Source organism: Podarcis erhardii, assembly GCF_964252035.2.
Source record: "Podarcis erhardii genome assembly, chromosome: 6".
In the NCBI taxonomy this organism is placed as follows: Eukaryota; Metazoa; Chordata; class Lepidosauria; order Squamata; family Lacertidae; genus Podarcis; species Podarcis erhardii.
Genome location: NC_138510.1, coordinates 99922588 through 99946484, shown reverse-complemented (window position 1 = coordinate 99946484; position 23897 = coordinate 99922588). Strand labels below are relative to the sequence as shown.

The 23897-nt window shown below is 43.8% G+C and overlaps 2 protein-coding genes across 2 annotated transcripts in view; one reads left to right on the top strand and one right to left on the bottom strand.

Annotated features, from left to right (window-relative positions):
• Positions 1–586: 586 nt before the first annotated feature.
• TNFSF4 (TNF superfamily member 4) overlaps positions 587–23897 on the top strand; it is a 45291-nt gene continuing 21980 nt past the window's right edge. The window contains exon 1 of the mRNA XM_081867392.1: positions 587–1492. Within this exon, the coding sequence (XP_081723518.1) occupies positions 1457–1492 (36 nt within the window). The 5' untranslated portion in view covers positions 587–1456. The remainder of the gene's footprint in view (positions 1493–23897) is intronic.
• LOC309344733 (mitotic-spindle organizing protein 2A-like) lies at positions 1987–20043 on the bottom strand. The gene is made up of 4 exons (XM_081867395.1): positions 19865–20043; positions 17071–17189; positions 6345–6482; positions 1987–2387 (listed from the first exon to the last, which is right to left on the bottom strand). Exons 1-4 carry the CDS (start codon positions 20026–20028, stop codon positions 2245–2247), a joined length of 564 nt encoding a protein of 187 aa, XP_081723521.1. The 5' UTR covers positions 20029–20043; the 3' UTR covers positions 1987–2244.

The following is a 23897-nucleotide window of genomic DNA, read 5'->3' as shown; positions in this document are numbered from 1 at the left end:
AGTCGAACATTTTGGCTCCCGAACACTGCAAGCCTGGAAGTGAGTGTTCGGGTTTGCAAACATTCTTTGGAACCCAAATGTCCAACGCGACTTCTGCAGCTTCTGACTGAGTGCAGGAAGCTCCTGCAGCCAACCAAAAGCTGCGCTTTGGTTTCCGAATGTTTTGGAAGTCGAACGGACTTCCGGAACAGATTCCATTCGACTTCCAAGGTAGCACTGTAGATGCAAATGAATACAGTGGTGCCCCACAAGACAAACGCCTCGCAAGACGGAAAACCCGCTAGATGAAAGGGTTTTCCGTTTTGGAGGCGCTTCGCTAAACGAATTTCTCTATGGGGTTGCTTCGCAAGACGAAAAAATCTTGCGAGTTCCCGTGGTTTTTTTCCGCTCCCCCCCCTTTCCTAAGCCACTTATCAGCTGTTCCGCTGATAAGCCGCTTAACAGCTGATCGCTAAAAGCCGCTAGACCGCTAATAGCGCTAATCCGCTAAGCTGTCAATGGGCTTGCTTCGCAAGACGAAAAAACCGCTAGGCGAAGAGAATCGCGGAACGGATTCTTTTCGTCTTGCGAGGCACCACTGTAATGAAATATATCTCACCATAGTGGAGAAAACCATGGCTAGATTCCTACCCCCATCTGGTCGACTTTGCTTTGGCAAGTATAAGAGAAGTGGGAAAGCTTTTTCTATGTTGCCCTGGGCTCCTTTAGTAAGACTATAGGGTCACTGACTTACCGGGGTGTGAAAGTCAGGAGCCACCCACAAGTAATAAGAACTATGGCAGAGAGAATGTCAGCAGATGAGCTGTTAGCCATAATTGTATTTCCATACTAGAAAAGGCTCAGCCTGTTGAATTTCTCCATGCTGCACAGCTGTTCAAAGTTGCAAGAGGCCTGCTCTTCCCCAGCGCAACCTCTAAACCAAGCAAATACCTCATGTTTCATGGGCTAGAGAGGGGGGATATAACAATATTTAAGATATACAGCTTAAGATGTACATGCTTTGATAAATTCAAGAGTTGCTAAAAAGCAAGCTGTACATTCTAAGAGAATTTGTGGTGGTAATTTATATACAGCTCTTAATAATATGCCAGTCATCTTTTTCTTATTTTAGCAAAAAGGATTTAAGCCTCTGATATTAATATATCCATTTAAGTGTTTGTATCATCAACTCACTCCCACTTGGCCCCCTGGGGGAAGGAAAGCAGTTAACCCCCCTTCCCTTTTGACTGCTGCTGCCACCCATGTAACAGGCCCTCCTCTACAAGGCCATTTCTGGCTAAGAGGGACATGAAGGATTTGCTCCAGGAAGAACCCAAGCTTCCCATAGCTCCCAAAGCAATGTGTGGCTCAGAAAATGGAATGCTCTGGAATGTGCTCTTCTGTCCAACTGATCTAAGGACTGCTCTTCATCTTTTCCTTTGCAGCTTTGAAGCTGCTTAGAAAGGAAAGGGACAGGATGGGGAGAAGAGCCCTTGGACTACCTTGTAAAATTGTAAGTAGTTTTTTTAAAAGTTTATTTAGTTTTGCCACAGCCTGATGCTTATCAGCTTTCCGTGATGCAGAGGACAGCTTTTCCCTGCTGGCACCAGGGTTGTGGAATGCCCTCTGGGCTCACCTACAAGATCAGCAGCTCCATTCTGCTGGCTCGTGAAGACAAAACCTGCTGAGGCAAGCATTCCCCTGAGCTTGACCTTCCTGATCTGTTTTGTTTAACTGTTTTAATTGCTCTGCTTTTTAACTGTCTTGTTTCATTGTCTATTTTAATTATGGATGCTTTGCTGGAATTGTTTCATTGTGCATTTTAATTATTTATGGATTTTATCATTTATAACTACTTAGAAGAGATTTTGGCATGCAACAACAATGGCAGCATAGTGGGATTCAGTAAACAGTAAGAGGATTCAGTTCCATACTATAAAAAGTTGGTGTGCTTTTCTTTAATTGCTAAATTCCCCAAAAGGAAAACAAATAAATGAGAGAGAGATTCACCAAGAATGTCTTTATGAAGGAAGGACACACACCAGTAACAGGGAGTTGCAACAGTATATCCTATATCATCAGCTATGACCACATTTGGAATTTGAAAACCAGCCCAACCGTGATGAAACCAACCTTCATCTCATACTTGTTTTCTTGATAGGAGCTATATGTGACATTTTGGAACATTACAAATCCATCTTGACTAGGTGCATTCACTACATTGCAATTTCGCCATAATACTGGAACCACCAATCTTCCAAGCATTTATGTACTCTTCACGGGACATCCAGCCTTCTGCAGCCTGCTGCCACTTGGCTGCCGAGGGACTCGCTGAACAGAGCCTTCACGGTTGCTGGGATCTAGCAGAGCTTGGTTCCCAGTTGCTGCAGAGCTGGTTCTTGTTCTCCCTACAGGAAGACAAAGGGATGCTAACTGCAGAGCTGTATTGTGACCAACTATCAATTGCTAGCATTGCTCAAATACATAAAATTTGCCTAAAGTTTATCTATAACACTTAAGTTTGCTCTTTTTTGCTTTTATTATTTAATTTTAAATAGCAAGTCAAACATTAAAAAGCAAGTTAACACATGTAAATAAACACAAGCTGTCAGATCAGTAGTTAACATAGCAGTCCATAGATATCACTCTTACTATTTAACAGAATATGAGTAATTGTCTCTTGTCTTTCACTCTGTCTTACTGAGGATCATGAACAAAACTATACTTCACCTAGTAAAGTATGTGGGTAATATTCAATATCAGTCATAGAGTAGACCCAATGAAATCAATGGACTATTCTGATTATTACCAATGTCGGATATCATCCTACAGGTTTATGGCATCAAGAACTTTGTTGTTTGAATAAGAAATTTTAAAAGCCAATTTCTTTATGGACTTGTGATGTCAGCCTTCTCTGACCCATATATTTATTAATTTGGTCCTATATGCCAGATAACATGTTCTTAGTACCTAAGAAGGTGGATCAGTTTCCCCACCCAATTATGGGCAAGTGGTCATACAAACTGTGGTCATTATGAAATTCTCACTGGGTGCTGCAAATATTATTACTAAAGGATCTTTTGGTAAATCATGACCAACAATACTGCCAATAGTATTATTTCTGCCATTAGAGTTCTAGTATTTGTGGAAAGGTTGCAGAATGTGAAATATGTTTACTCTAGAGGCTCACTTTGTCTTACTAGTGTTAAATACCATCTGAATAGTAGTTGTGAGCTACAGTCTGACCAAATATTTAAGGAAAGCAGCACACTAAGCCAGACTGAAAGAGGAGCTCAGCTCAACATCAGCAAAGGCTTGCTTCATCCATCAACACTTATTCAGAATTATTATCCTAAACTTTACTTTTACAAACAGTAACTATCCAGGTAGCATAACCAAGTCCACCATCCATTGCCTCTGACCGTCAATACTCCCTGCAACTGGCAAGGGACCTAAAGCCAGCAGAGCTTCTCTCTGTGTATTCCTCCCTCTTTCCTCACCATACAAAAAAAATATTCTCCCTGCTGACATCATCTTTGATTCTTGGCGTAAGAGAGAACTGCTCTGCATTTAGGAATCCTGGGCCTCCTCCAAAATAGCAAGACTACTGAAAGCAACAACTGCACAACACACATTGAATTTCCGTTAAAAGCAGAAAAGCTTGCACTTCCTCAAACAATTCAGCAACTCGCGTCCCTCCCAACTGACTGGTGGGGCTGAGATTCAAGGACACCTTTTGTCTAGATGTCCCAGCTTCTCCTCACTGGGTCCAATTTTATGACAAGGTATTTTTTCCCTTTACCATTTGCATCAAAGTGAGCAACTATGTGGCATTTCAGGGTGAAAACATAGTTCTTCTAGTACATAATAATTTATCACAATGCTTCAGAAGGGTATATTTCAGATTCCCAAATTAAGATCTAGCAACTATTAAAAGATGGTATTCTATGCTCTTGGCACTATAATACTGAATGAAGACATATTCAGGCCTATCTAAAAAAGTAATACTGTAAGCTTGCAACTTATGCGGGGGTAAGTTGCAGGGGATAATGCCAAAATCACATATAGCCAAAGCAGACTGGATGCAATGGCAGGTGGGGGTGCCAAAGACTTTCCTCCCCATATGCCAGCCCCCTTTCTGCCCCCATTTTTTAATTTTATTTTTATTTTTTGCCAAGCACATAAAGCTGAATGTGCACAAGTTAAATCATGCATGTAAGTTGCTGGCTTGCTGTATTTCCAAACAGCATCCACAGAAGTTACTGCTACGCTACTATAATATAATGTAACACTAATATAACAATGCATATAATAGCACATTGTGTCACCATCACCACAAAGTGGAGAGAACAAGGTAAAAGCAAATCCCGAGCCTTAGGATTCCCTGGGACTCTGGCGCCATCTCCCAAGGAAAGCTATACATTTCTTTGTCACTTCACAGAATCACAGAACTGTGGAGCTGAATGTGACCCCGAGGGTCATCTAGTCCAACCCCCTGCAATGCAAGAATTTTTTTGCCCAGTACGGTGGTACCTCGGGTTACAAACACTTCGGGTTACAGACTCCACCAACCCGGAAGTAGTACCTCAGGTTAAGAACATTACCTCAGGATGAGAACAGAAATCACGCGGTGGTGGAGCGGTGGCAGTGGGAGGCCCCATTAGCTAAAGTGGTGCCTCAGGTTAAGAACGGACCTCCAGAACAAATTAAGCTCGTAACCAGAGGTACCACTCTCTATTTTCCCCTTTCATAAGAGTCCATCATCATGTAGACTTGGAATTTTTATTCTGAATGTATCTATCCAAACCCTTGTGCTATTTGAGAAATTTGTTAAAGTCCATCCTTTATGTTATATACCAAGAACTCCAATCAAAATCTTAAAGCAGGAATCAATCCTCCTCCGATGTTACTGTCTATATGGAAATCTGTTTCTATTCCTCTCCAAGCCTTCCTCCTCCTCCAGAATCCAGTCTCTCTACATGACCCTCAACCATAGGAACCAGCCAGCCATTCAGGGAATCCAGTTTCTCACTAGGCTCTCCTGCACACACATAGAATTGCCAGATACTTTCCCCCAGAGGGTGAAGTGGAAGCTGTAGGAGGCTTTTCATTTGTACAGAGAGGTAAACCCTTTCTACCTCAAACATGATTAATCCTGATGGGGCAGGTGGCTTACCAATGGCCTTTACCAATTCAGCTGCAGGGTGGGTCCCTCGGCTTCCCCAGAGGGCATTACTGCTCCTAAGTGTCTGCAGCTTCCTTCTGCAATTCCAGCCTGAGACCTCATGCTTCCTGGTGCACACAGAGCACTGAAGGGCAAACAGTAGCCAGTGCCAGCTGCAGATAAAACTGCTGGGGAGCAAGGAAGGGACAAAGAGGGACAGGGCAGAGGAAGGAGTCTCTCTCCTGTGTATATGCAATGGCATTCTGAAGGGGACACACACACACACACACACACACACACACACACCACTCAACTGTATATTGCCACATGCATACAAAACTGCTCTTGAAGGATTTGCCCAACATTTTCAAGAACACTGAATTCCGGTATCAAAAGGAATGGACAGAACATTTTAGCCCAGAAGTCTGAATTCCGAAAGCTGAAGATTCCAATGCTGTATCTTAGGATGAACAGGTTATGCAGTATGAACAGAAAAGGAAACTGTACAAGCACTCCAAGCTCAGTCAGAGCATCTCAGAAAAGTAACTCCGCCAGAGCTTTCCAGAGCACATGGCAGCACATGACAGGCTAATGCATTTGACAAAGGGGCCTCTGCACGCATTGCAATGTTCAGGTGTGTCTGAACCAGGCTATCGCGATCCCAAGTAGCAAAAGGCTCATGGGTGGCACAATCCAAAATAGCTAAATCTATGCATGTCATGGGAAGGCATTCCTCTGTGGACGCAACCCAGGCTGCCTTTTTGGTCTTGACATGCAGCCGCCTCAGAAATCACCAGAAATTTGAGTCACCTCTCCTGCCAAGAAGGTGCATTTAGGATACGCCCAAAAGAAAATATACCGTCTTCCACATTCTCTTAATAAAGTGGTAGTAGTATTAAAAGCTTCCTATGTTTCCTCCCCCCAAATGCCATCTCGTTAAAACTGCAATGAGCACTACACAGTGTTAATTTTGTATAAGTTAAAGTACTAACCACATTTACTTGGAAACAGGTTCTGCTGAAATCAATAGTACTTACTATCAAGTAAATGTGTTTAGGATCTGGAAACAAGAGAATAACTTTTTGAAGGGGATTCTCTTTTGGTCACAGAAGGCTGAATTAAAACCCAGTAGGTAACGAACACACACAACCTGCAAAAGGAGAGAACAGGCAGCAAGAAAACTGGAAAGAGCCAGGGGGACCTTGAGAGAGAGGCGAGCAAGCTGCAGCAGGACTGTAGACCACAGCCTTAGTAACTCTTATTCTCGGAGGTCGAAGGGCAGAGGAAAGTGAAAGTGGTGCAGGGATTTTACTGGTCTTGGCAGAGACAAATGGGGGCTCTAATTCAAAGAGAGACACAGAAACAAATTAGAAACACCACATGGCGATAGACACAGAAACAAACTTGCAAATGCTCAAATATCCCAACAAATGTTCAAAGATGTATGACTTGAATGCTTTGTTACACAGGGTTATGTAATCATGGCTATTTTTACTCCCCCTATACAATTCACAATTAGTGGAATAATTCTGCATAGATACTTGTATTATGATCTTTTAGCCAGGTTGAAGGATTTAGGAGGAAACAGTGGCTATATCACCTCTATTTCAATCTCTTCAGTTGTCTTCTTGCAATTCTAAGCCATTATGTGATGCACCAAAGGATCTTGATTTTGTAAATATGCATATGGATTTCTGTGAAATGTTCCTGATAAGATACTAAATGACAGAAGCATAAGCAATGCATTGGATCAATTTTGCTCCATTCTACTTACAAAGAGGCACATGCATGGAGAGAAGAGAAAACAAGGCTCACAGGGCAAGGTAAGAAGGAATCTGGTTCTGTTGTAGCAACCTTCATTGTGGCCATGACCCCAATGACCCACTAGTGCACAATGCAGAATGAGGGGCAGGCACAGCTTGGGGGGATTCCTTTGTGCAACAGGGTGAGAAGAGATTCCACACAAGAGGCATTCATGTTTCTCCCAGACTTTCCTCAGTCTCAAAATCATTTCCTTCTCTCAACAGTCCTAAATCACCTAAATATGTTCATCCCAACCACTGCACAAGACAAATCACTTACGTGTGGTTAGGATTTTGTGTTTCTGGAGAATTAACTTATACTGCCTTTGTTCTAACTCAATGTAGTGTGGTAAAACTGACACATAAGATCTCTTTAAAGAATTATAATATAATAATCATGATGTCATAATCATGATGTCATGATTATTCAACGACTTGCTTCAACTTGTTTTATGCTGCTCGCAAGGAAGCCAGTGTGAAACACTCCAGTTGTTCTGGAGTCGTTCCCATCACCCCTGATCATGCTGGCTGGGGCTGATGGGAGTTGTAGTCCACATCATCTGGAAGGTGCCCAATTGGCTGTCCTTCCCCTGAGCAAGAGTGGCTGACAGATGTTAACGCCTGATGCTTCACACCAGTTCTACCTCTGTGTAAAACCATTCACCGCCTGAATGGCTCCCTGAATTCCCCGCCTTTGGTATCTTTCAGGGCTGTTCAGGAACCTTTTAATATTGCTCAGGCTGTATACCTCCGCTAAGCCAAGGCTAACGATTCATCAACATGTATTGTCACAACGTTACCAGAAAAAAATACTGAAGGTCTTTTATGATCACATAAAATAGCAGGTCATATATTCCTATCCAACATTGCTGAAAAAGTGTGGAACAACATGGGACCAGATACCATAAACATAGGAACTAAAATCTGAAACTAGTGATTTCATGTCAAAAATACCCAATGTGAAAAAGAGGCCTTGCTCCCAAAGGATTGGGAAGTGAGCAATAAAACATCTGGGAGATGGAGGCAGCAAATTATGAGCTACTTCATCTAATGCTTGATCCACCTATATTTGTGGAGACATTACTAAAGAAAGAAGCACAAGCTTTGTTCAAGAAGAAGTAGCATGACTTTTGCAAAGGCAAGTACTGCATCAGCAATCCTCTGAGTGTTAACAAACATGTTAATAGAGGAAGATATTATATACAGTGGTGCCCCGCAAGACGAACGCCTCGCAAGACAGAAAACCCGCTAGACGAATTTCCCTATGGGCATGCTTCGCAAGACGAAAATGTCTTGCGAGTTCCTGCGGTTTTTTCCCCCTTTTCCCCCTTTTTCTAAGCCGCTAAGCCGCTTATCAGCTGATCCGCTAAGCCGATAAGTCGCTAAAAGCCACTAAGCCGCTAATAAGCGCTAATCCGCTAAGCCGTCAATGGGCTTGCTTCGCAAGACGAAAAAACCGCTAGACAAAGAGACCCCCGACCCCAACCCCCAGAGCAGGCAACTCTCCGCAAGCCGTGGGAGCCCAGCGCCAGGCTCCCGCGCCTTGCGGAGAGCTGCGCGAAGCCTGGAAAGCGAGAGGGGTCGGTGCGCACGGACCCCTCTCGCTCTCCAGGCTTCAGCGAAAGCCTGCATTCGCCCCATAGGACGCACACACATTTCCCCTTCATTTTTGGAGGGGGAAAAGTGTGTCCTATAGGGCGAAAAATACGGTACTTTGAACTCACATATATCCCCCACCATAGTGGCAAAAGTTCTCCTCATATGAATCAGTAACTGGTCAAAGAACAGGAAAGAGGATAGATGCAGGATATAAGCTGTAGAGTCCACAAGGATCTGGAGTGACTGGTAGCATATAATACAGTCATAATACAATCATATAGATAATTTATGATAGTATTTAATGATGCCAAGCAAATAACCCAATGAAGCAGAAACCTAATCTGTGAGCAAGCAGGTAAGGGGAGGCAATAATGAAAAGGCTCCTTAGAAAGAAATTTCCTCCAGACCAGGGGACGGTAAGAAGATAAAATAAACAGTTCAAACAATTAAAACAGGGTCCCGAAACCCAGAAAGGCATCCAAATTGCAAGTTGAGAAGCTTAAAAAGTTAGAGTGTTTTTAAAAAAAACTTTTAAAAATAGCAGATAAAACCTTTTTGCAGGAGCAACGTCGAGCCTCTTTATATAGATCCCCGCTGTGCCACCATCTTCCCAGCTAATCTGTATTTGATTTATTGTAAATTATTGCTTATTTCTGGAGCTTTTTAATAGGTTTTATTGGATTTGCTGGTTTTGTAACTGGATTTGTAATGGCTTTTAGCCAAATACAGTAAATGATTGATTGAAAGTATTTAAGTAATTTGAGTCAGGTGTACAGCAGTTCAATAGGAGTAAGTGGGGGAAAATAATTTCAACTTCTGTACACTGATGAGGCCTGAACTGGTAGTGATTAACCAGGAAAGAAATTGGGAGGCCATGCTGCACCTCTCAAAGAAGATGTTGATGCAACTGCTGTGAAAAAGACAAATTCCAGGCTTGGGGTTATTTATTTATTTATTTATTTATTTAATGTGTTCACCGCCCTTCCTTGAAAGCAGCCCAAAATGCTTGTCTGGTGACGTATACGGTGAAAACATGGGTGCCAATTTGGGCCTCTGTCTTCCTACCCTATACATGTAATATGAAGCCTTCAGCTTGCTAGACTGTTTCATCTGGGTACCAGTTTGAGTCTGTAATGCCTTCCATAATCAATTGTGTGGTCGTAGCTGAAAATACATTCCTGGTTGACCCATCTCAAAAGGATACTGTGAAGCTGGGAAAGATGCAGAAGAGGACCACCACCATGGCCAAGGGAGTCGGAACATGATTCCCACGGGGAAAACTAATGTACTTAGAACTTTTTGGTTTAGAAAAGAAAGGAAATTATTGCGGTGGGAAAGCATGATAAAAGTTTATAAAAATTATGCATGTTGTGGAGAAAATGGATAGAAAGAATTTTCTTTTAATATTAGAACCAGAGCCATACAATGAAACGGTGTGGAAGTTAATTAAAAATGAAACGTAGGAGCGGTTCCTAAAAAGCGTTCTTCAAGTAGTCGTTGGCTGGAAGCACAAAGCCAAATGATCATCTGAAGCCAAATGGATGAGACCTGTTCTCCGGATATTATCCAGGTTTTGCAGCAAGCTTCATCAGTCCATAATGCTAAATAATATACAGTGGTGCCCCGCAAGACGAACGCCTCGCAAGACGGAAAACCCGCTAGACGAAAGGGTTTTCCGTTTTGGAGGCGCTTCGCTAAACGAATTTCTCTATGGGGTTGCTTCGCAAGACGAAAAAATCTTGCGAGTTCCCGCGGGTTTTTTCCGCTTCCCCCCTCCCTTTCCTAAGCCGCTAAGCCGCTTATCAGCTGTTCCGCTGATAAGCCGCCTCTCAGCTGATCGCTAAAAGCCGCTAGACCGCTAATAGCGCTAATCCGTCAATGGGCTTGCTTCGCAAGACGAAAAAACCGCTAGACGAAGAGAATCGCGGAACGGATTAATTTCGTCTTGCGAGGCACCACTGTAGAATACAGAATGGCATTCCAGTTACAATAAACGAATGCCCACAAAATACATGTAATACAGTGGTACCCCGGGTTACGCATGCTTCAGGTTACATACACTTCAGGTTACAGACTCCACTAACCCAGAAATATTATCTTGGGTTCAGGTTGCTTCAGGTTGAGAACAGAAATTGTGCTCCGATGGTGCGGCAGCAGCAGGAGGCCCCATTAGCTAAAGTTGTGCTTCTGGTTAAGAACAGTTTCAGATTAAGAACGGACCTCCAGAACAAATTAAGTACGTAACCCGAGCTACCACTGTACCCATCTCATGTTGTATTTTAATCACTCAACACGGTTCATTCAAGACAAAAGGTATTCACAGGCGCAGCAAATGTAGAAACTATAGAATGTAGAAACTGGTGATACCAAACATTTAAATACATTACAGGAGCTTGGAATCCTGTTAAAATATAGAGTTTGGGATATACTCGCCGTATAAGGCTACCCCCGCCTGCAGCAAACTAGAGGCAGCCCGCCCAAACCTAAAGCCCACCAAGCGCCGCCGGGGAAGAGCGTGCACCCCTCCGCTGCCTCTGCCGTCGCAGCAGCAGCAGCCCGAGGTGAAGCGAGTGAGCCCCGATCGGCCGTCCAGCAAAGCGATGGGCTGCACTCACCAGCTGGTAGTTCTGGCAGTTGTGGGGATGCCCAGCTCCTTGAAGCCCCAGCTGAAGCCGCGCACCACCTTGCCGTGGGAAGCGGAGGCTGCTGCGGTTGCTGCTGCTTCGGGAGACAGCCAGGGATGGAGGGGGGGCTCTTACCATCCTTCTGCCCGTCGCCGTTCCAAGCTAGCTGCCGCTGCCACCACCATATCCGGCGTATAAGACGTCCCCCAACTTTGGGGAAGATTTTCCGGGGTTCAAAAGTTGTCTTATACACCAGAACATACGGTACTCACAGGCACAGCAAATGTAGAAACTGGTGATACCAAACATTTAAATACATTACAGGTGCTTGGAACAATGTACACATGATAGAGATTGTTGATAAGGAAATTTGTATGGTATTAGCAAATTTAAAAACTCAATTAAAATCACAGAAAATGGACAAGTTGGTGCAGATCACAAAGAAGGAGTTAAACACTTACACTGAGGAGATTAAGAAATTGAAAATGCTGAAATTCAATAGGGATAAAAATGATTATGTCCATAACAACATATACTGGTGGATTAATGACGATAAAAAGGGTAAAATCCAAACCAGAAGACACGACAGCACTAGACCACGTGATTTCCCTGTGATTATGATTCTATCAGTGCTTCCAGCCACAGTGACAGCAAGACGGAGAGAGATAGGGAATTGCAGCTTAGGTCCAGCAGGCGTTATCCGGGTTTTCGCAGGAGCCGGGGAAACGCCCGTCCAGGAGGAAAGGATTCCATCAGAATCATTAGTTGTTAATTTGTCTTCTGACGAGTAAATTAGAGTGGAAATATACTTGAGAAAGGATTGGGTTTTGTGCCCACACCTGGCTATTCCGCCTTTCAAACTCGCGTAGAAGTTCATAAAAGCTTAGAGACTTTTTTGCAGGCGAGATATACCAGCCTACTCCATTGAGAATTAAGTCCCGGTTCAATCCTGTAACACACAATCATTATATCCAAACATATCAGTCCTTAGTGTTAAGAGATATAGAGAAAATCGAGTGGAAGAAACAGTATAAATCCTTCAATTTGTCTAGGGAAGAAAACAATATTCTTAAAGAGATTTCTGAGAAAAAACATCTCGTTATTAAACAAGCGGATAAGGGAGGGGCCGTTGTAGTTTTAGATAAAGAAGTGTATGAATAGGAGACCTTTCAACAGTTGAGTAATCACAATTATTATCAACCCGTGAATTATGATCCAACTAATGAGGTCAGACGTAAGCTTTTATTGGTAGTCCAAGAGGCGTCTGCCCTTGGTTTAATATCTGACCAGTTAGCTGAATTCTTAGTACCAGAACATAGTCGTGTTCCAATTTTTAATACCCTCCCCAAAATTCATAAAGGGATTTCCCCCCCTCCCGGCCACCCCATTATCTCTGGGTCTGGGTCCCTCCTTGAGCCTGCGGGACAATTTGTGGATTCAATCCTTAATCCTTTGGCAATAAGAACCCCATCCTACATTAAGGATACTCAACATTTTATTTCTGTCATAGAAGGTCTCGCTGTTCCCCAGGGTGCTATATAGCTATTTGGGACTAATGTTTCATTGGATAGGTTACGTTCCCTGGTTGAACAAATACTGCATGACAATAAAACAATAACCAAAATGATCCGCTGGTACATGTGTTATTCAATCTGTTGGACCTTATTCTTGAAAATAATTTCTTCCGCTTTAAAGAACAGTTTTATTTTCAATGCAGGGACATGGCGATGGGTGCCCATTGTGCACCATCCCTCGCCTGTGTCTATATGCGTTATTTTGATTTAGAATATATTTTGAGTGATTCGAATCCATTTAGGAAGCATTTATTGGCTTATTATCGTTACATTGATGATCGTTACATTGATGATTTTATTTTTGTTTTGGACCAGGATATATTCTTGGAATTTGACATTTGGTTAAATCAATGTGATACAGCTTTAAGATTTGCTGGTAAAAAGAGCGAGGTTAGCATTTCCTTTCTAGAAGTTGAATTACTTTTTGTTACTGAACGTAATGAACATGTCATTAATTTACGCCCATTTTGCAAACCTACTGATAGGAATTATTTACTTCATTATCATTCTAACCATCCAGTCCAATTAAAAAATAGTCTCCCCTTCAGCCAATTTATTAGACTTAAAAGAAGTTCTTCCCTTGATACTGATTTTTTAAAAAATGCTGCATCCCTTTCCTCTTCATTAAGAGATAGAGGCTATCTGGAGGAAATAATTCAAACGGCCTTTGAAAGGGCTAAAAGAACTTCTAGGCAGGAATTGTTGGTACCGAAACCCAAAAACAATCAGGACAGGATTTTTGGTTCTATAGAGTACAACTATTTATCTTCTTCTATTGAAAGAGTGATTACGAGACATTGGCACATCATTTCCCATATTCCAGGCTGTGAAAATGTGCCCATTTTAGGCAAAAGGCGTACTAGATCGCTTAGGGACATTCTTTCCCACACTGATCTACTTGAATACCATAATGACGACCCACACACTACGCTGAAAGGGCATTATAGATGCAGTCATTGCACATGTTGCAGATTTGCTTTGCCCGTGAAATCATTTACCAACACAATAAATGGGCGAAAGATTGTCTTGCAACAGTTTACAAATTGTTCTACAAAAAATTGTGTGTACTGTATCTGTTGTGCTTGCGGGCTTTTATATGTAGGTCCTGTGCAATCAGGACTGGAATTTATGAGCAAAGGTCCAAAATATGCGATGCTTGCCTACATGCCCCATTAGTCCAGCATTTCCAGTAAGAGGCCGATACTGAAAATGACCTGAGTTTTTTCATCCTGTGGACTTTAAAAAAACTACCTTTTAGATCTGTTGATGTATGAAGAGCCTTGATACAAAAAGAGTACAAATTAATATTTCAACCTTGTTTCCAAAAGGTTTGAATACTGAATTTGACCCTGGTTGTTATATATAAATCTATTTTTGTGTCTTTTTTTTTTAGCAATAACAGGGAAGTGTTACTGTACCTTTAACCATGTATGAATGTTATTATTGATTCCAAGCACCTGTAATGTATTTAAATGTTTGGTATCACCAGTTTCTACATTTGCTGTGCCTGTGAGTACCTTTTTTCTTGAGTGAAACGTGTTGAGCGATTAAGTAAGATACAACATGAGATGGGTATTGCGTGTATTTTGTGGTCGTTCATTTACTGTAACTGGAATGCAATTCTGTATTATTCCATATTATTTAGCATTATGGACTGATGAAGTTTGCTGCAAAACCTGGATAATATCGGGAGAAAAGGTCTCATCCACTTGGCTTCAGATGATCATTTGGCTTTGCGCTTCCAGCTAACGACTACTTGAAGAATGCTTTAGCAACCGCTCCTACGTTTATGGCTTTGTGCTTCCAATGACTATTTGTTCCAGCTATGTTGACATACTTATTGCATACATAACCAGTACAGCAATGAGAGAGACACTGTTACATTCTATGTTTATGAGTAGCTCCAGGCTTGGTTATGCACACTGCACTTTAGTTTGCTCATTGTCTAGTTGGCTTATGAGGTTATGTACTTATTCTAGTAAAATTGTTGTTTATATTCATAAGCCAGTTCTGGTGTTGTTGGAAAGAAAGTGAAGTCAGCAGCCACTTCTCTGTTCCAAGCTTTGCCTTCCAAAAGCTGCTTTTCCAATAACAAAACAAAAAAAGAGGACTATTTTGTGTGCACTACAGTGGTGCCTCGCAAGACGAAAAGAATCCGTTCCGCGATTCTCTTCGTCTAGCGGTTTTTTCGTCTTGCGAAGCAAGCCCATTGACGGCTTAGCGGATTAGCGCTATTAGCGGCTTAGCGGATCAGCTGATAAGCGGCTTAGCGGCTTAGAAGGGGGGGGAGGGGGAAAAAACCGCAGGAACTCGCAAGACATTTTCGTCTTGCGAAGCAAGCCCATAGGAAATTCGTTTTGCGAAGCGCCTCCAAAACGGAAAACCCTTTCGTCTAGCGGGTTTTCCGTCTTGCGAGGCGTTCGTCTTGCGGGGCACCACTGTATGTAATTTGATGCTTAATTCAGAGGAGCCACAAATGTCAGGCTGTAGCAGTTGCTCCTCTCCACACAGCAGCACTCTTCTCCTCAATCAGAAAGATGGGGGGGGGAATGAGGGCTCTTTGCTTATTTCAATGCCCCCTCTCAGCCTTAAAAAGCAAGATCTATAGTCCTGACATGACAAGAGTGCTACAATGAAAGTGGGGAGTAGGTGAACAGGAAGGCAAGATCTGGGCAACTTTTAGCACAGCTCAGGGTGGTAGATACAATATCAGAGATGGGAGAAATTAACAAGCAAGCCCAAACACAGAATAAATCCAGGGGGTTGTATGTGGGACCTCGGCCTTTGATCAGTAGGAAGCCATCCAGTTAAGTGGTCTAGCGCTGCAGACTCCAGTACGGACCAGAAGAATTAACAGATCATTAGGTATGTGAATGCATGATTGAATGCTCACCAACATGCAACTAAAAAGGGCCCTGAAAGAAACCAGAAGGCGGCCTGTTGTGCTCAGCTCCCCACCTCCTGCAAGCTTGTCTCCTGTTGACCCACTTTCTTTCCTTCTCACACGTGTGCCTTCATCTCAACTGCCATGTCTTCCTAGTGGCTGAACAGCTTCCCCATAGTCTTCACAGTTTCTACTGCAAACTCACCTTTTCTGTGCTGCCTTCCAGTACTTAAGCCTCATCTCCCTGGTCCTCTTCCTCCTGCTTTATAAACCCTTGTTTTTGCCCTTCTCTTGAATGAGACTGTAACCCGGAAACCAGATTATATCCAGTGCTAAGCACAAACATGGTCAGAATTGCTGTGAAGGGGCCTTGGCTAAGAACAGACGGTGCTATGACATAAAATAAGGCCACCAAAGAACTACTGCTTCTGGTCAAACAGATATGCTAATTAGAAGCAATAATTCTGAACTATGACAGGCAAAATGTTCGTTCCTGAACTGTAGAAGAACAGTAAACAAGGTGAACAAAATTGTATCTGCTCTAATAATGTAAATATTTACTGATCTTTCAAATGCTGCCTGAGAAACAGACATAAAGGGTGATCTGGAATGTATATCATATTGGGACTGCAATGCTCAATGCACTTTGACAAGTCTAATTGAAAATCGTAAGAATTTACTTCCCAAGAAGCCTAGTTAGGATTAGACTGAACGCAACACAAGAACGTACCGTTGCATTTTATTGAAAACTTGCTGACTCAGCAATAGCTCAGCGGCGGAGCTTTCCCTGACATCTCCAGGGGAAAAGACACACGTGAAACCCAGGAGAACAGCTGCCGGTCAGTGTTGACAACACTAAGCTAAACAAATGGCTCACTCATAACAAGAGGGTTTCCTATAGTCCCAGGAACACAATACCTATTACACAGGATGTTATCTACAGCTTAGAAAGTGGATGTTAAAAATCAGTAAAATAAATTCATGCAGAGAGTGGCACTTATTTTTTTAAATCTTTGGTTTTAATGGATTGTATGCAAAAGAGGATCAGGCTTGAGTGATATAGAAAATATCAGAGGTCAGAAAATGGACATTTCACAAATTCTAATTTCAACTGCATAGCAAAGAGAGTAGTTTTTAAAATGGCTTTATACTTTCAAAGATGTATAACTTCAGTCAGATTTGCATGATTTATACAATTCTCAGTTTGCAACTTGAAAGCTATTAACATATGGAAAGAAAATGATACTGTAGGCCCATCCTAGCAGCTTAACATCTTCTTCAAATTGAGAACTGACTGTGGAAAATAATCAAAATGTAGGAGAGGTACTCAGATGCTTAAAGATACTCTTATTGTTGCTACTAGTTTCCCTGGCACAAATTAAGCCCTGATGAGCAGCAGCCTTTAACAAGCACCTCTTTCCTTAAGGGATGGGGCACCACTAACCTCGCGCTGGCTCAGGAGCAGCCTCAGCACTGACAAGCCTCTGCCCAGCACACATGGAGCGCAGCATCTGGAAAACAGCCAAAGGTGCCACATTCATGCGCAAAAGGTCCAGCAGAATCCTAGAAGGGAGCATAGGTAGACATTAAAAGTACTATACTAACAATTCATTGTCTGGAAATTAGATTTCCTGATTTGTTTCTTGTTGCTGGGTTGTTGTTTTTTGGTTTTCCCCCCCAAAACGCAGACTGCAGTTCACATTCTCTTTAACTTAGGCCCTGTTTTATGTGAAAGTGTCATAGAATCATAGAATTGTAGAGTTGGAAAGGATCACGAGGGTCATCCAGTACAACCGCCCGCAATGCAGGAGTATTTTGTCGTCCAACGTGCAGCTCCAACCCACAACCCTAAGATTAAGAGTCACATGCTCTACCGACTGAGCTACCCTACAGTCAATTAGTCTTGAAACAGTTACAAAAAAATGGCCTGCAAATTCAAATTCAGTGCATAGGTATTATCCCCATATTGTGGACTGGACTGGAGACAATGTGGCTTACAACATACCATTTATCCCCACAATGTGCGTGAGCTTTCTGGTCTGTGGGCCTAAGATGACCTGTTAAGCCATGTCCACCCGCCCTACACCAGATGTCATATATGATGCCAGGTGTGAGGCAGGTAATGCTGTAGCTTTGAAACCCCACACAATCAGCTGATTGTTGGGTCTTGGAAAGTACTGAGCACTAAGCTTGACAATCAGCTGGTTGTCTGCATTTTGTTGGCTATGCCTTTGCATGCATGGGCAAAAACGCATCACCCGACTCCATTATGTCCATTGGCTGTCAGGTGGGCAGCCCTACCCATTTTTATTTTTATTGTTGTTGTTATATGCTGCCCATCTGGGTTGGCCCAGCCACTCTGGGTGGCTTCCAGCAAAATATTAAAACACACAAAAACTCAAACATTCAAAACTTCCCTGTACAGGGCTGCCAGAGAGATGTTTACATGGGGCAGGGCGAGATAGCTCAGTTGGTTAGAGCATGGTGCCGATAACACCAATGTTTGATCCCCATACGGGACAAATGCGTATTCCTGCTTTGCAGGGGGTTGGACTAGATGATCCTGAGTGTCCCTTCCAACTCTACAATTCTATGATCCTATGGCTGCCTGAATCCAGTTCCACAGCCCTGCCGGGAACTATCATTCATACTGCAACTGAGACTGACAGAGGGAGTGGCTTACAGAAAAACTTTGAGCATAAGAGGTAAAAAACGAAGGTCCTGGGAGCTCTGAGTAACACAGGCAGGAGTACCTCTCTGCTGCCAGCTAATGCTGATTCCTCTAAGGGTGGTAGCTTAGAGCAGATGCCACTTATAGACTACTCTGGGCTCCCTGGCCCCATAAGATACTCTTTCCTGCTACATAATATAGTTGGAGGGTGGGTGCAATTCGAACATGTCACATGTAGTGCCTCTGACCCCTGTGGTTGTGGGAGCACTTAAGAGGAGTGCACTTCCTCTGCAATGTTATGTAGTGGCATTGGAGGGAGTCACCATCAAGGGACAGGGGTCTCTGAACAGCTGGCAGGCGAAGGCTTTCTTGCTCCCACAGGGAACTGGTTGCTTTTAGTGAAGCTGGTGCTGTTCTGTCCTTGCTATGACTGTCTGTGCGGTTTCAAGAGATCTTCTGTGGGTGGTGTTAGAATTCCTGCTCCATGATTGCAGTCATGGGATTGTTGTCTTTCACATGACGGTGTATGTTTTGACTCCACAGAGTGGGAAGTGACGGAGACAGCATGTTTGTGTTCCTGTGTTCCGTGAAGTGGGACTATTGACCTTTGTTCTTTTTCTTTGCTGTCTGATGCTAGAGAGAGAGGGAGCCATGCTGCAGTGCTCTGTGTGTGTTTATATGTAAATAAAGTAGATTAGCCAAAATGCTGTGTTGCTGAGGTCTGTTATGCAAACTGTGAACACTCTGTGGATCCCTAAGTGTGCCGGTGTCTGTTGGCATCGGTTGCTGTGATGTTCGGGCAGAATAAAGCTTTTGAAGCTTGAAATATACTCAGAGTCGCAAAGTGATTTCATGCTCTTTATTCAGCTCATAGTGGTGAGGAGGAATGAATGAATGTCCCCTCAAAGTATCTGCTTTATATACATTATTTACACAATGGGCTGCACATGATTGGCTAATTCCAGAATTCTACTGTAAGCCAATCAGGTTGTGGATTCACTTCAATCTGGAGCATGATTGGGTGGTTCCTGCCAACCAGTCATACTGCTGCATTGTTCTAGGACCAATCAGACTGCTGCATTCTGAATCCTATTGTTCTAGGACCAATCAGACTGCTGCCTTTTGGATCCTATTGTTCTAGGACCAATCAGACTGCTGCAGTTTGGATCCTATTCAACTCAGTACATAACAAAGCTCCTGAACAAAAGACCAGGAGGGAGAGAACATGCCAGTCGGGCATGTGCCTCTGCCAGGGTCCTACTCAAGTGTAGGACGAGCTCCTGACATGTGGGTGGGTGTTATTCTATGAATGCTTGTTTTATTTAATAATGGGTTTACACACACCCCTCCAGCTTTTCACCTGTCCTTATTTATCTGCAATCTGCCTGGAGTCCCATCAGGGCAAAAGGCAGAGAGTAAAGAACAAGTGGCAATTACAGTAACCATAGTCTGGCTTAGCAATGCGGAGCCTTTGATTCCCCCTCCGGCTTTGTGTGCCGCCTTTCGCGCGAGGGTCGCGGGGCGGATTACAAAGGCGCGTCACGTTACGCCCCCCCCCCCCGCTCACTTGAACACTTCCGGGTCGAGACCGCTCCCCGCCGCCTGCGCCAGCTCGAACAGCTCTGCCTCTTCCGCCGTGAGGAGCTTCCTCCGGGGGCGAGGCGCTCCGGCCCCCGCCTTCGCCAGCCCCGCCGCCGCCGCCGCCGCCGCCTCCGCGCCCGGGCCAGACATCGCCCCGCCGGCCGGCGCGAAAGGCATGCTGGGAGCGTGGCCGCGCCCCGGCGCCCGGCCCTGCCGCGAAGAACTCTGGGAAGCGAAGTTGGTCGGAGGCGGGGAGGCGAGTCGCGCACGCGCGGCCCCAGCGCCAAAGCCCCGCCCCGCGTCCGGGCGGCGGGGAAGCCGGGAGGGAGCAGCCCCCCCCCCCCCCGCGCGCGCGCTCAAGGGGCCGGAGGCCGCCCGACCAGCCAGGCAGCAGCCGAGGAGCCCCGGCGGCGCGGAAGCAGCGCCCCCCGGGCTGCCCTCGCCTGAGCCCTCGGTGCTGCTGCTGCTGCTGCTGCTGCTGCTGCTCAGTCTCAGAAGCGGCGGCGGCGGCGGGGGGGGGGCAGATTCCTGGGGCGCCCCTCGGCCAGGACCCGCTCGCCGGTCTGGACGAGGCAGACATGGCAGAGGTCATGCGGGGGGGGGGGCGCTAGGAGGAAGGAGGCTTCTCCCCTCCCTCCCCCCGCCAGGAGCGAGGGGCGGCCCTGGCAGAATCCCCTGGCCCTGCGGTGCAGGATCCGTTTCACTTACTGCAGCCTCGGGCTGTGGACAAGACGCTTGAAAGAGGACAGCCAACCCCAGGGCGAGGCCTCTCTTAAAAGACTCCTGGCTCGGCGCCGGGGCAGAGGCCCTCCCTGGACCCAGGCTTGAAGAACTACTGCCCCGTTGTTCCTCCCTCCCTGGTCAGGGGTCCAAGGGGGCTGTGGCTGTACAGATACAGTGGCCGCCCTGCTCTTTCTGGCTTGTGCGAGGTCCTGTGGTGGTCAGACTGTGAGGTCCTGCAAGACTGTGTTCTACACTGGTACCTCAGGTTACATACACTTCAGGTTACAGACGCTTCAGGTTACAGACTCCGCTAACCCAGAAATATTACCTCGGGTTAAGAACTTTGCTTCAGGATGAGAACAGAAATCAGGCTCCGGCAGCGCGGCAGCAGCAGCAGGAGGCCCCATTAGCTAAAGTGGTGCTTCAGGTTAAGAACAGTTTCAGGTTAAGTACGGACCTCCAGCAAATCAAGTTCTTAACCTTAGGTACCATTGTACAGTGGTGCCTCGCAAGACGAAATTAATCCGTTCCGTGAGGCTCTTCGTATAGCGGTTTTTTCGTCTTGCGAAGCAAGCCCATTGACAGCTTAGCGGATTAGCGCTATTAGCGGTTTAGCGGCTTTTAGCGGATCAGCTGATAAGCGGCGGATCAGCGGATCAGCTGATAAGCGGCTTAGGGCTTAGGAAAAGGGGGGGAAAGGGAAAAAAACCCCACAGGAACTCGCAAGACATTTTCGTCTTGCAAAGCAAGCCCATAGGGAAATTCGTTTTGTGAAGCGCCTCCAAAACGGAAAACTCTTTCGTCTAGCGGGTTTTCCGTCTTGCGAGGCGTTCGTCTTGCGGGGCACCACTGTACTTAAATTGCTGGAAGCCTAGTTATTTCTAAAGGGCCTGTCCAAAATACCTTCTGGGGGAAAGGAAATCTCCATGCAGATACTTTCCAAATTGTAATCCTATGTCAGAAATGAGCACCTCTCAGTTTAGGGCTCCTTCAAATGATCCATTTAATGAGCTTTCTTTTTTTAAAAAAATATATTTTTATTATCAATTTCAACATAACCAGTTATCAAACCATATAATCACATACATTATTCCCCCCTTTCCCCCTCCCTCCCTCCCTTCCATCCCTCCCTCCCCTCCCCCACCAAAGACCTCCCTCAGCTCCTCTCTCTGATTTCTCAGCACATATTATTCTCTCTGTGTTATAAAATTTTACATATCCTTACATTATCTATCTAACATGTTATCAACTAATAAATTTGTGTATGTTTATTCAAAACTTGCCAAGGAGTCCAGTTCATTTTGTTGTCTTTTTAGATAGTCATACCTCGGGTTGAAATATTTTCGGGTTGCACTCCGCAGTGACCCGGAAGTAATGGAGCGCATTACTCCCAGGTTTCACCGCTCACACATGCACAGACGCTCAAAATGACATGCGTGGAAGCGGCAAATCAAAATGCGCAGACGTGGGTTGCGTTCGCTTCAGGATGTGAACGAGGCTCCAGAATGGATCCCGTTCACATCCAGAGGTACCACTGTAATTTGTAAAAAGTTCCCATTCTTCCTTAAAGCCACAGTTGTCCTTGTCCCAGTTCCGCATAGTTTATCAGTTTTTTTGCCACTGTTCTTTCATTGGGATTTCCTTGTTCTTCCATCTTTGTGCTAACAAGACTCTTGCTGCTGTTGTAGCATACATAAATAAGTTTTTTTAAAAAATTTCTTGGCAGGTCTTGTCCTACAATCCCTAACAAAAATGCTTCTGGTTTTTTTACAAATGTCATTTAAAACATTTTTTTCAATACATTGTATATCATTTCCCAATTTTTTTTAATTTCTCTACATTCCCACCACATATGATAAAAAGTCCCTTCTTTTTCTTTACATTTCCAACATATATTTGACCTGGTTTTATACATTTTTGCGATCTGTACTGGTGTAATATATCATCTATATATCATTTTCATATAATTTTCTTTCAAGAGAGAATAATCTAAATTTCAACTTTACTTTCCACAGTTTTTCCCAGTCTTCAAATTGTATATTATGTCCTATATCCTGTGCCCATTGATCATAACCGGTTTGACCTCCTCATCTTTTGTTTCCCATTCTAGCAAAATACTATATGCTTTCTTCAGCAGCTTCCCCCCTTCTTTTGAAATCTAGAAGTTGTATAACTAAACACTTTCTTATTATCTTCCTTGTACATCTCATGTAGTTGTCTGTAGTGTAACCAACTCTGAAAATGGTCTTTAATTTCCTCGTAATCTTTTAGCTTCCATTTCCCTTCTTGATCCTTCAGCAATTCTCTGTATGTAGGCCAATTCCCTTTTTTTTAAAAAAAATATATTTTATTTGAGTTTTTAAACATAAATGCAAAGAGATAAAGAACAGTATAACATATATCATAACATCTTTTCTTAACATCTTTGGACTCCCTCACGCCTCCCACTCCCATTTGCATGATTGTCAATTCTTGCCAGCAATTTATCATCTTGTTTACACTCTTGTGTCAAAATCATTTAAATATAATCTATAAATTCTCCGATTGGTTTATAATTTTTCATCAAATTTACTTATCATCTTAATTCCTTCTAATTTAGTGGTGCACAATTGTTTATGATCTAGCATCCTTTCTTAACTTTCAACCAAATTACAGTATTTTTTTAGATAAATCTTGAATTTCTTCCAGTCTTCTTCGACCCTCTCCTCTCCCAGGTCTCGGATTCTGCCGGTCATCTCGGCTAGTTCCATATAGTCCATCAGTTGCATCTGCCAGTCTTCCAGTGTGGGTAGTTCTTGAGTTTTCCAATTTTTAGCGATGAGTATCCTTGCTGCCGTTGTTGCATACATGAAAAATATTCGGTCCTTCTTTAACACCTTCTGGCCAACCATGCCCAGAAGGAAGGCCTCTGGTTTCTTGGTGAAAGTATACTTAAATACCTTTTTCAGCTCATTATAAATCATTTCCCAGAAGGCCTTCACCCTAGGGCAGGTCCACCAGAGGTGAAAGAATGTTCCTTCACTTTCTTTACATTTCCAACATTTATTATCAGACAAATGGTATATTTTTGCGAGTTTAACTGGGGTCATGTACCATCTATATATCATTTTCATTACATTTTCCTTCAAAGCATTACATGCAGTGAAGTTCAGCCCAGTGGTCCACAACATTTCCCAGTCCTCAAACATAATGTTATGCCCAATGTCCTGAGCCCACTGTATCATAGCTGATTTAACCATTTCATCTTGTGTATTCCATTTTAACAGCAAGTTATACATTCTTGAAAGTACCTTAGT

Coding starts and splice junctions, on each gene's coding strand:
- LOC309344733 (XM_081867395.1), bottom strand. CDS start 20,028: ATGTCTGGCCCGGGCGCGGAGGCGGCGGCGGCGGCGGCGGCGGGGCTG. Junction 6,483..17,070: donor TGCTCCTGAGCCAGCGCGAG/GTTAGTGGTGCC, acceptor TCTTTGAATTAG/AGCCCCCATTTGTCTCTGCC. Junction 2,388..6,344: donor TTGCTCGCCTCTCTCTCAAG/GTCCCCCTGGCT, acceptor GTCTTCCTGTAG/GGAGAACAAGAACCAGCTCT.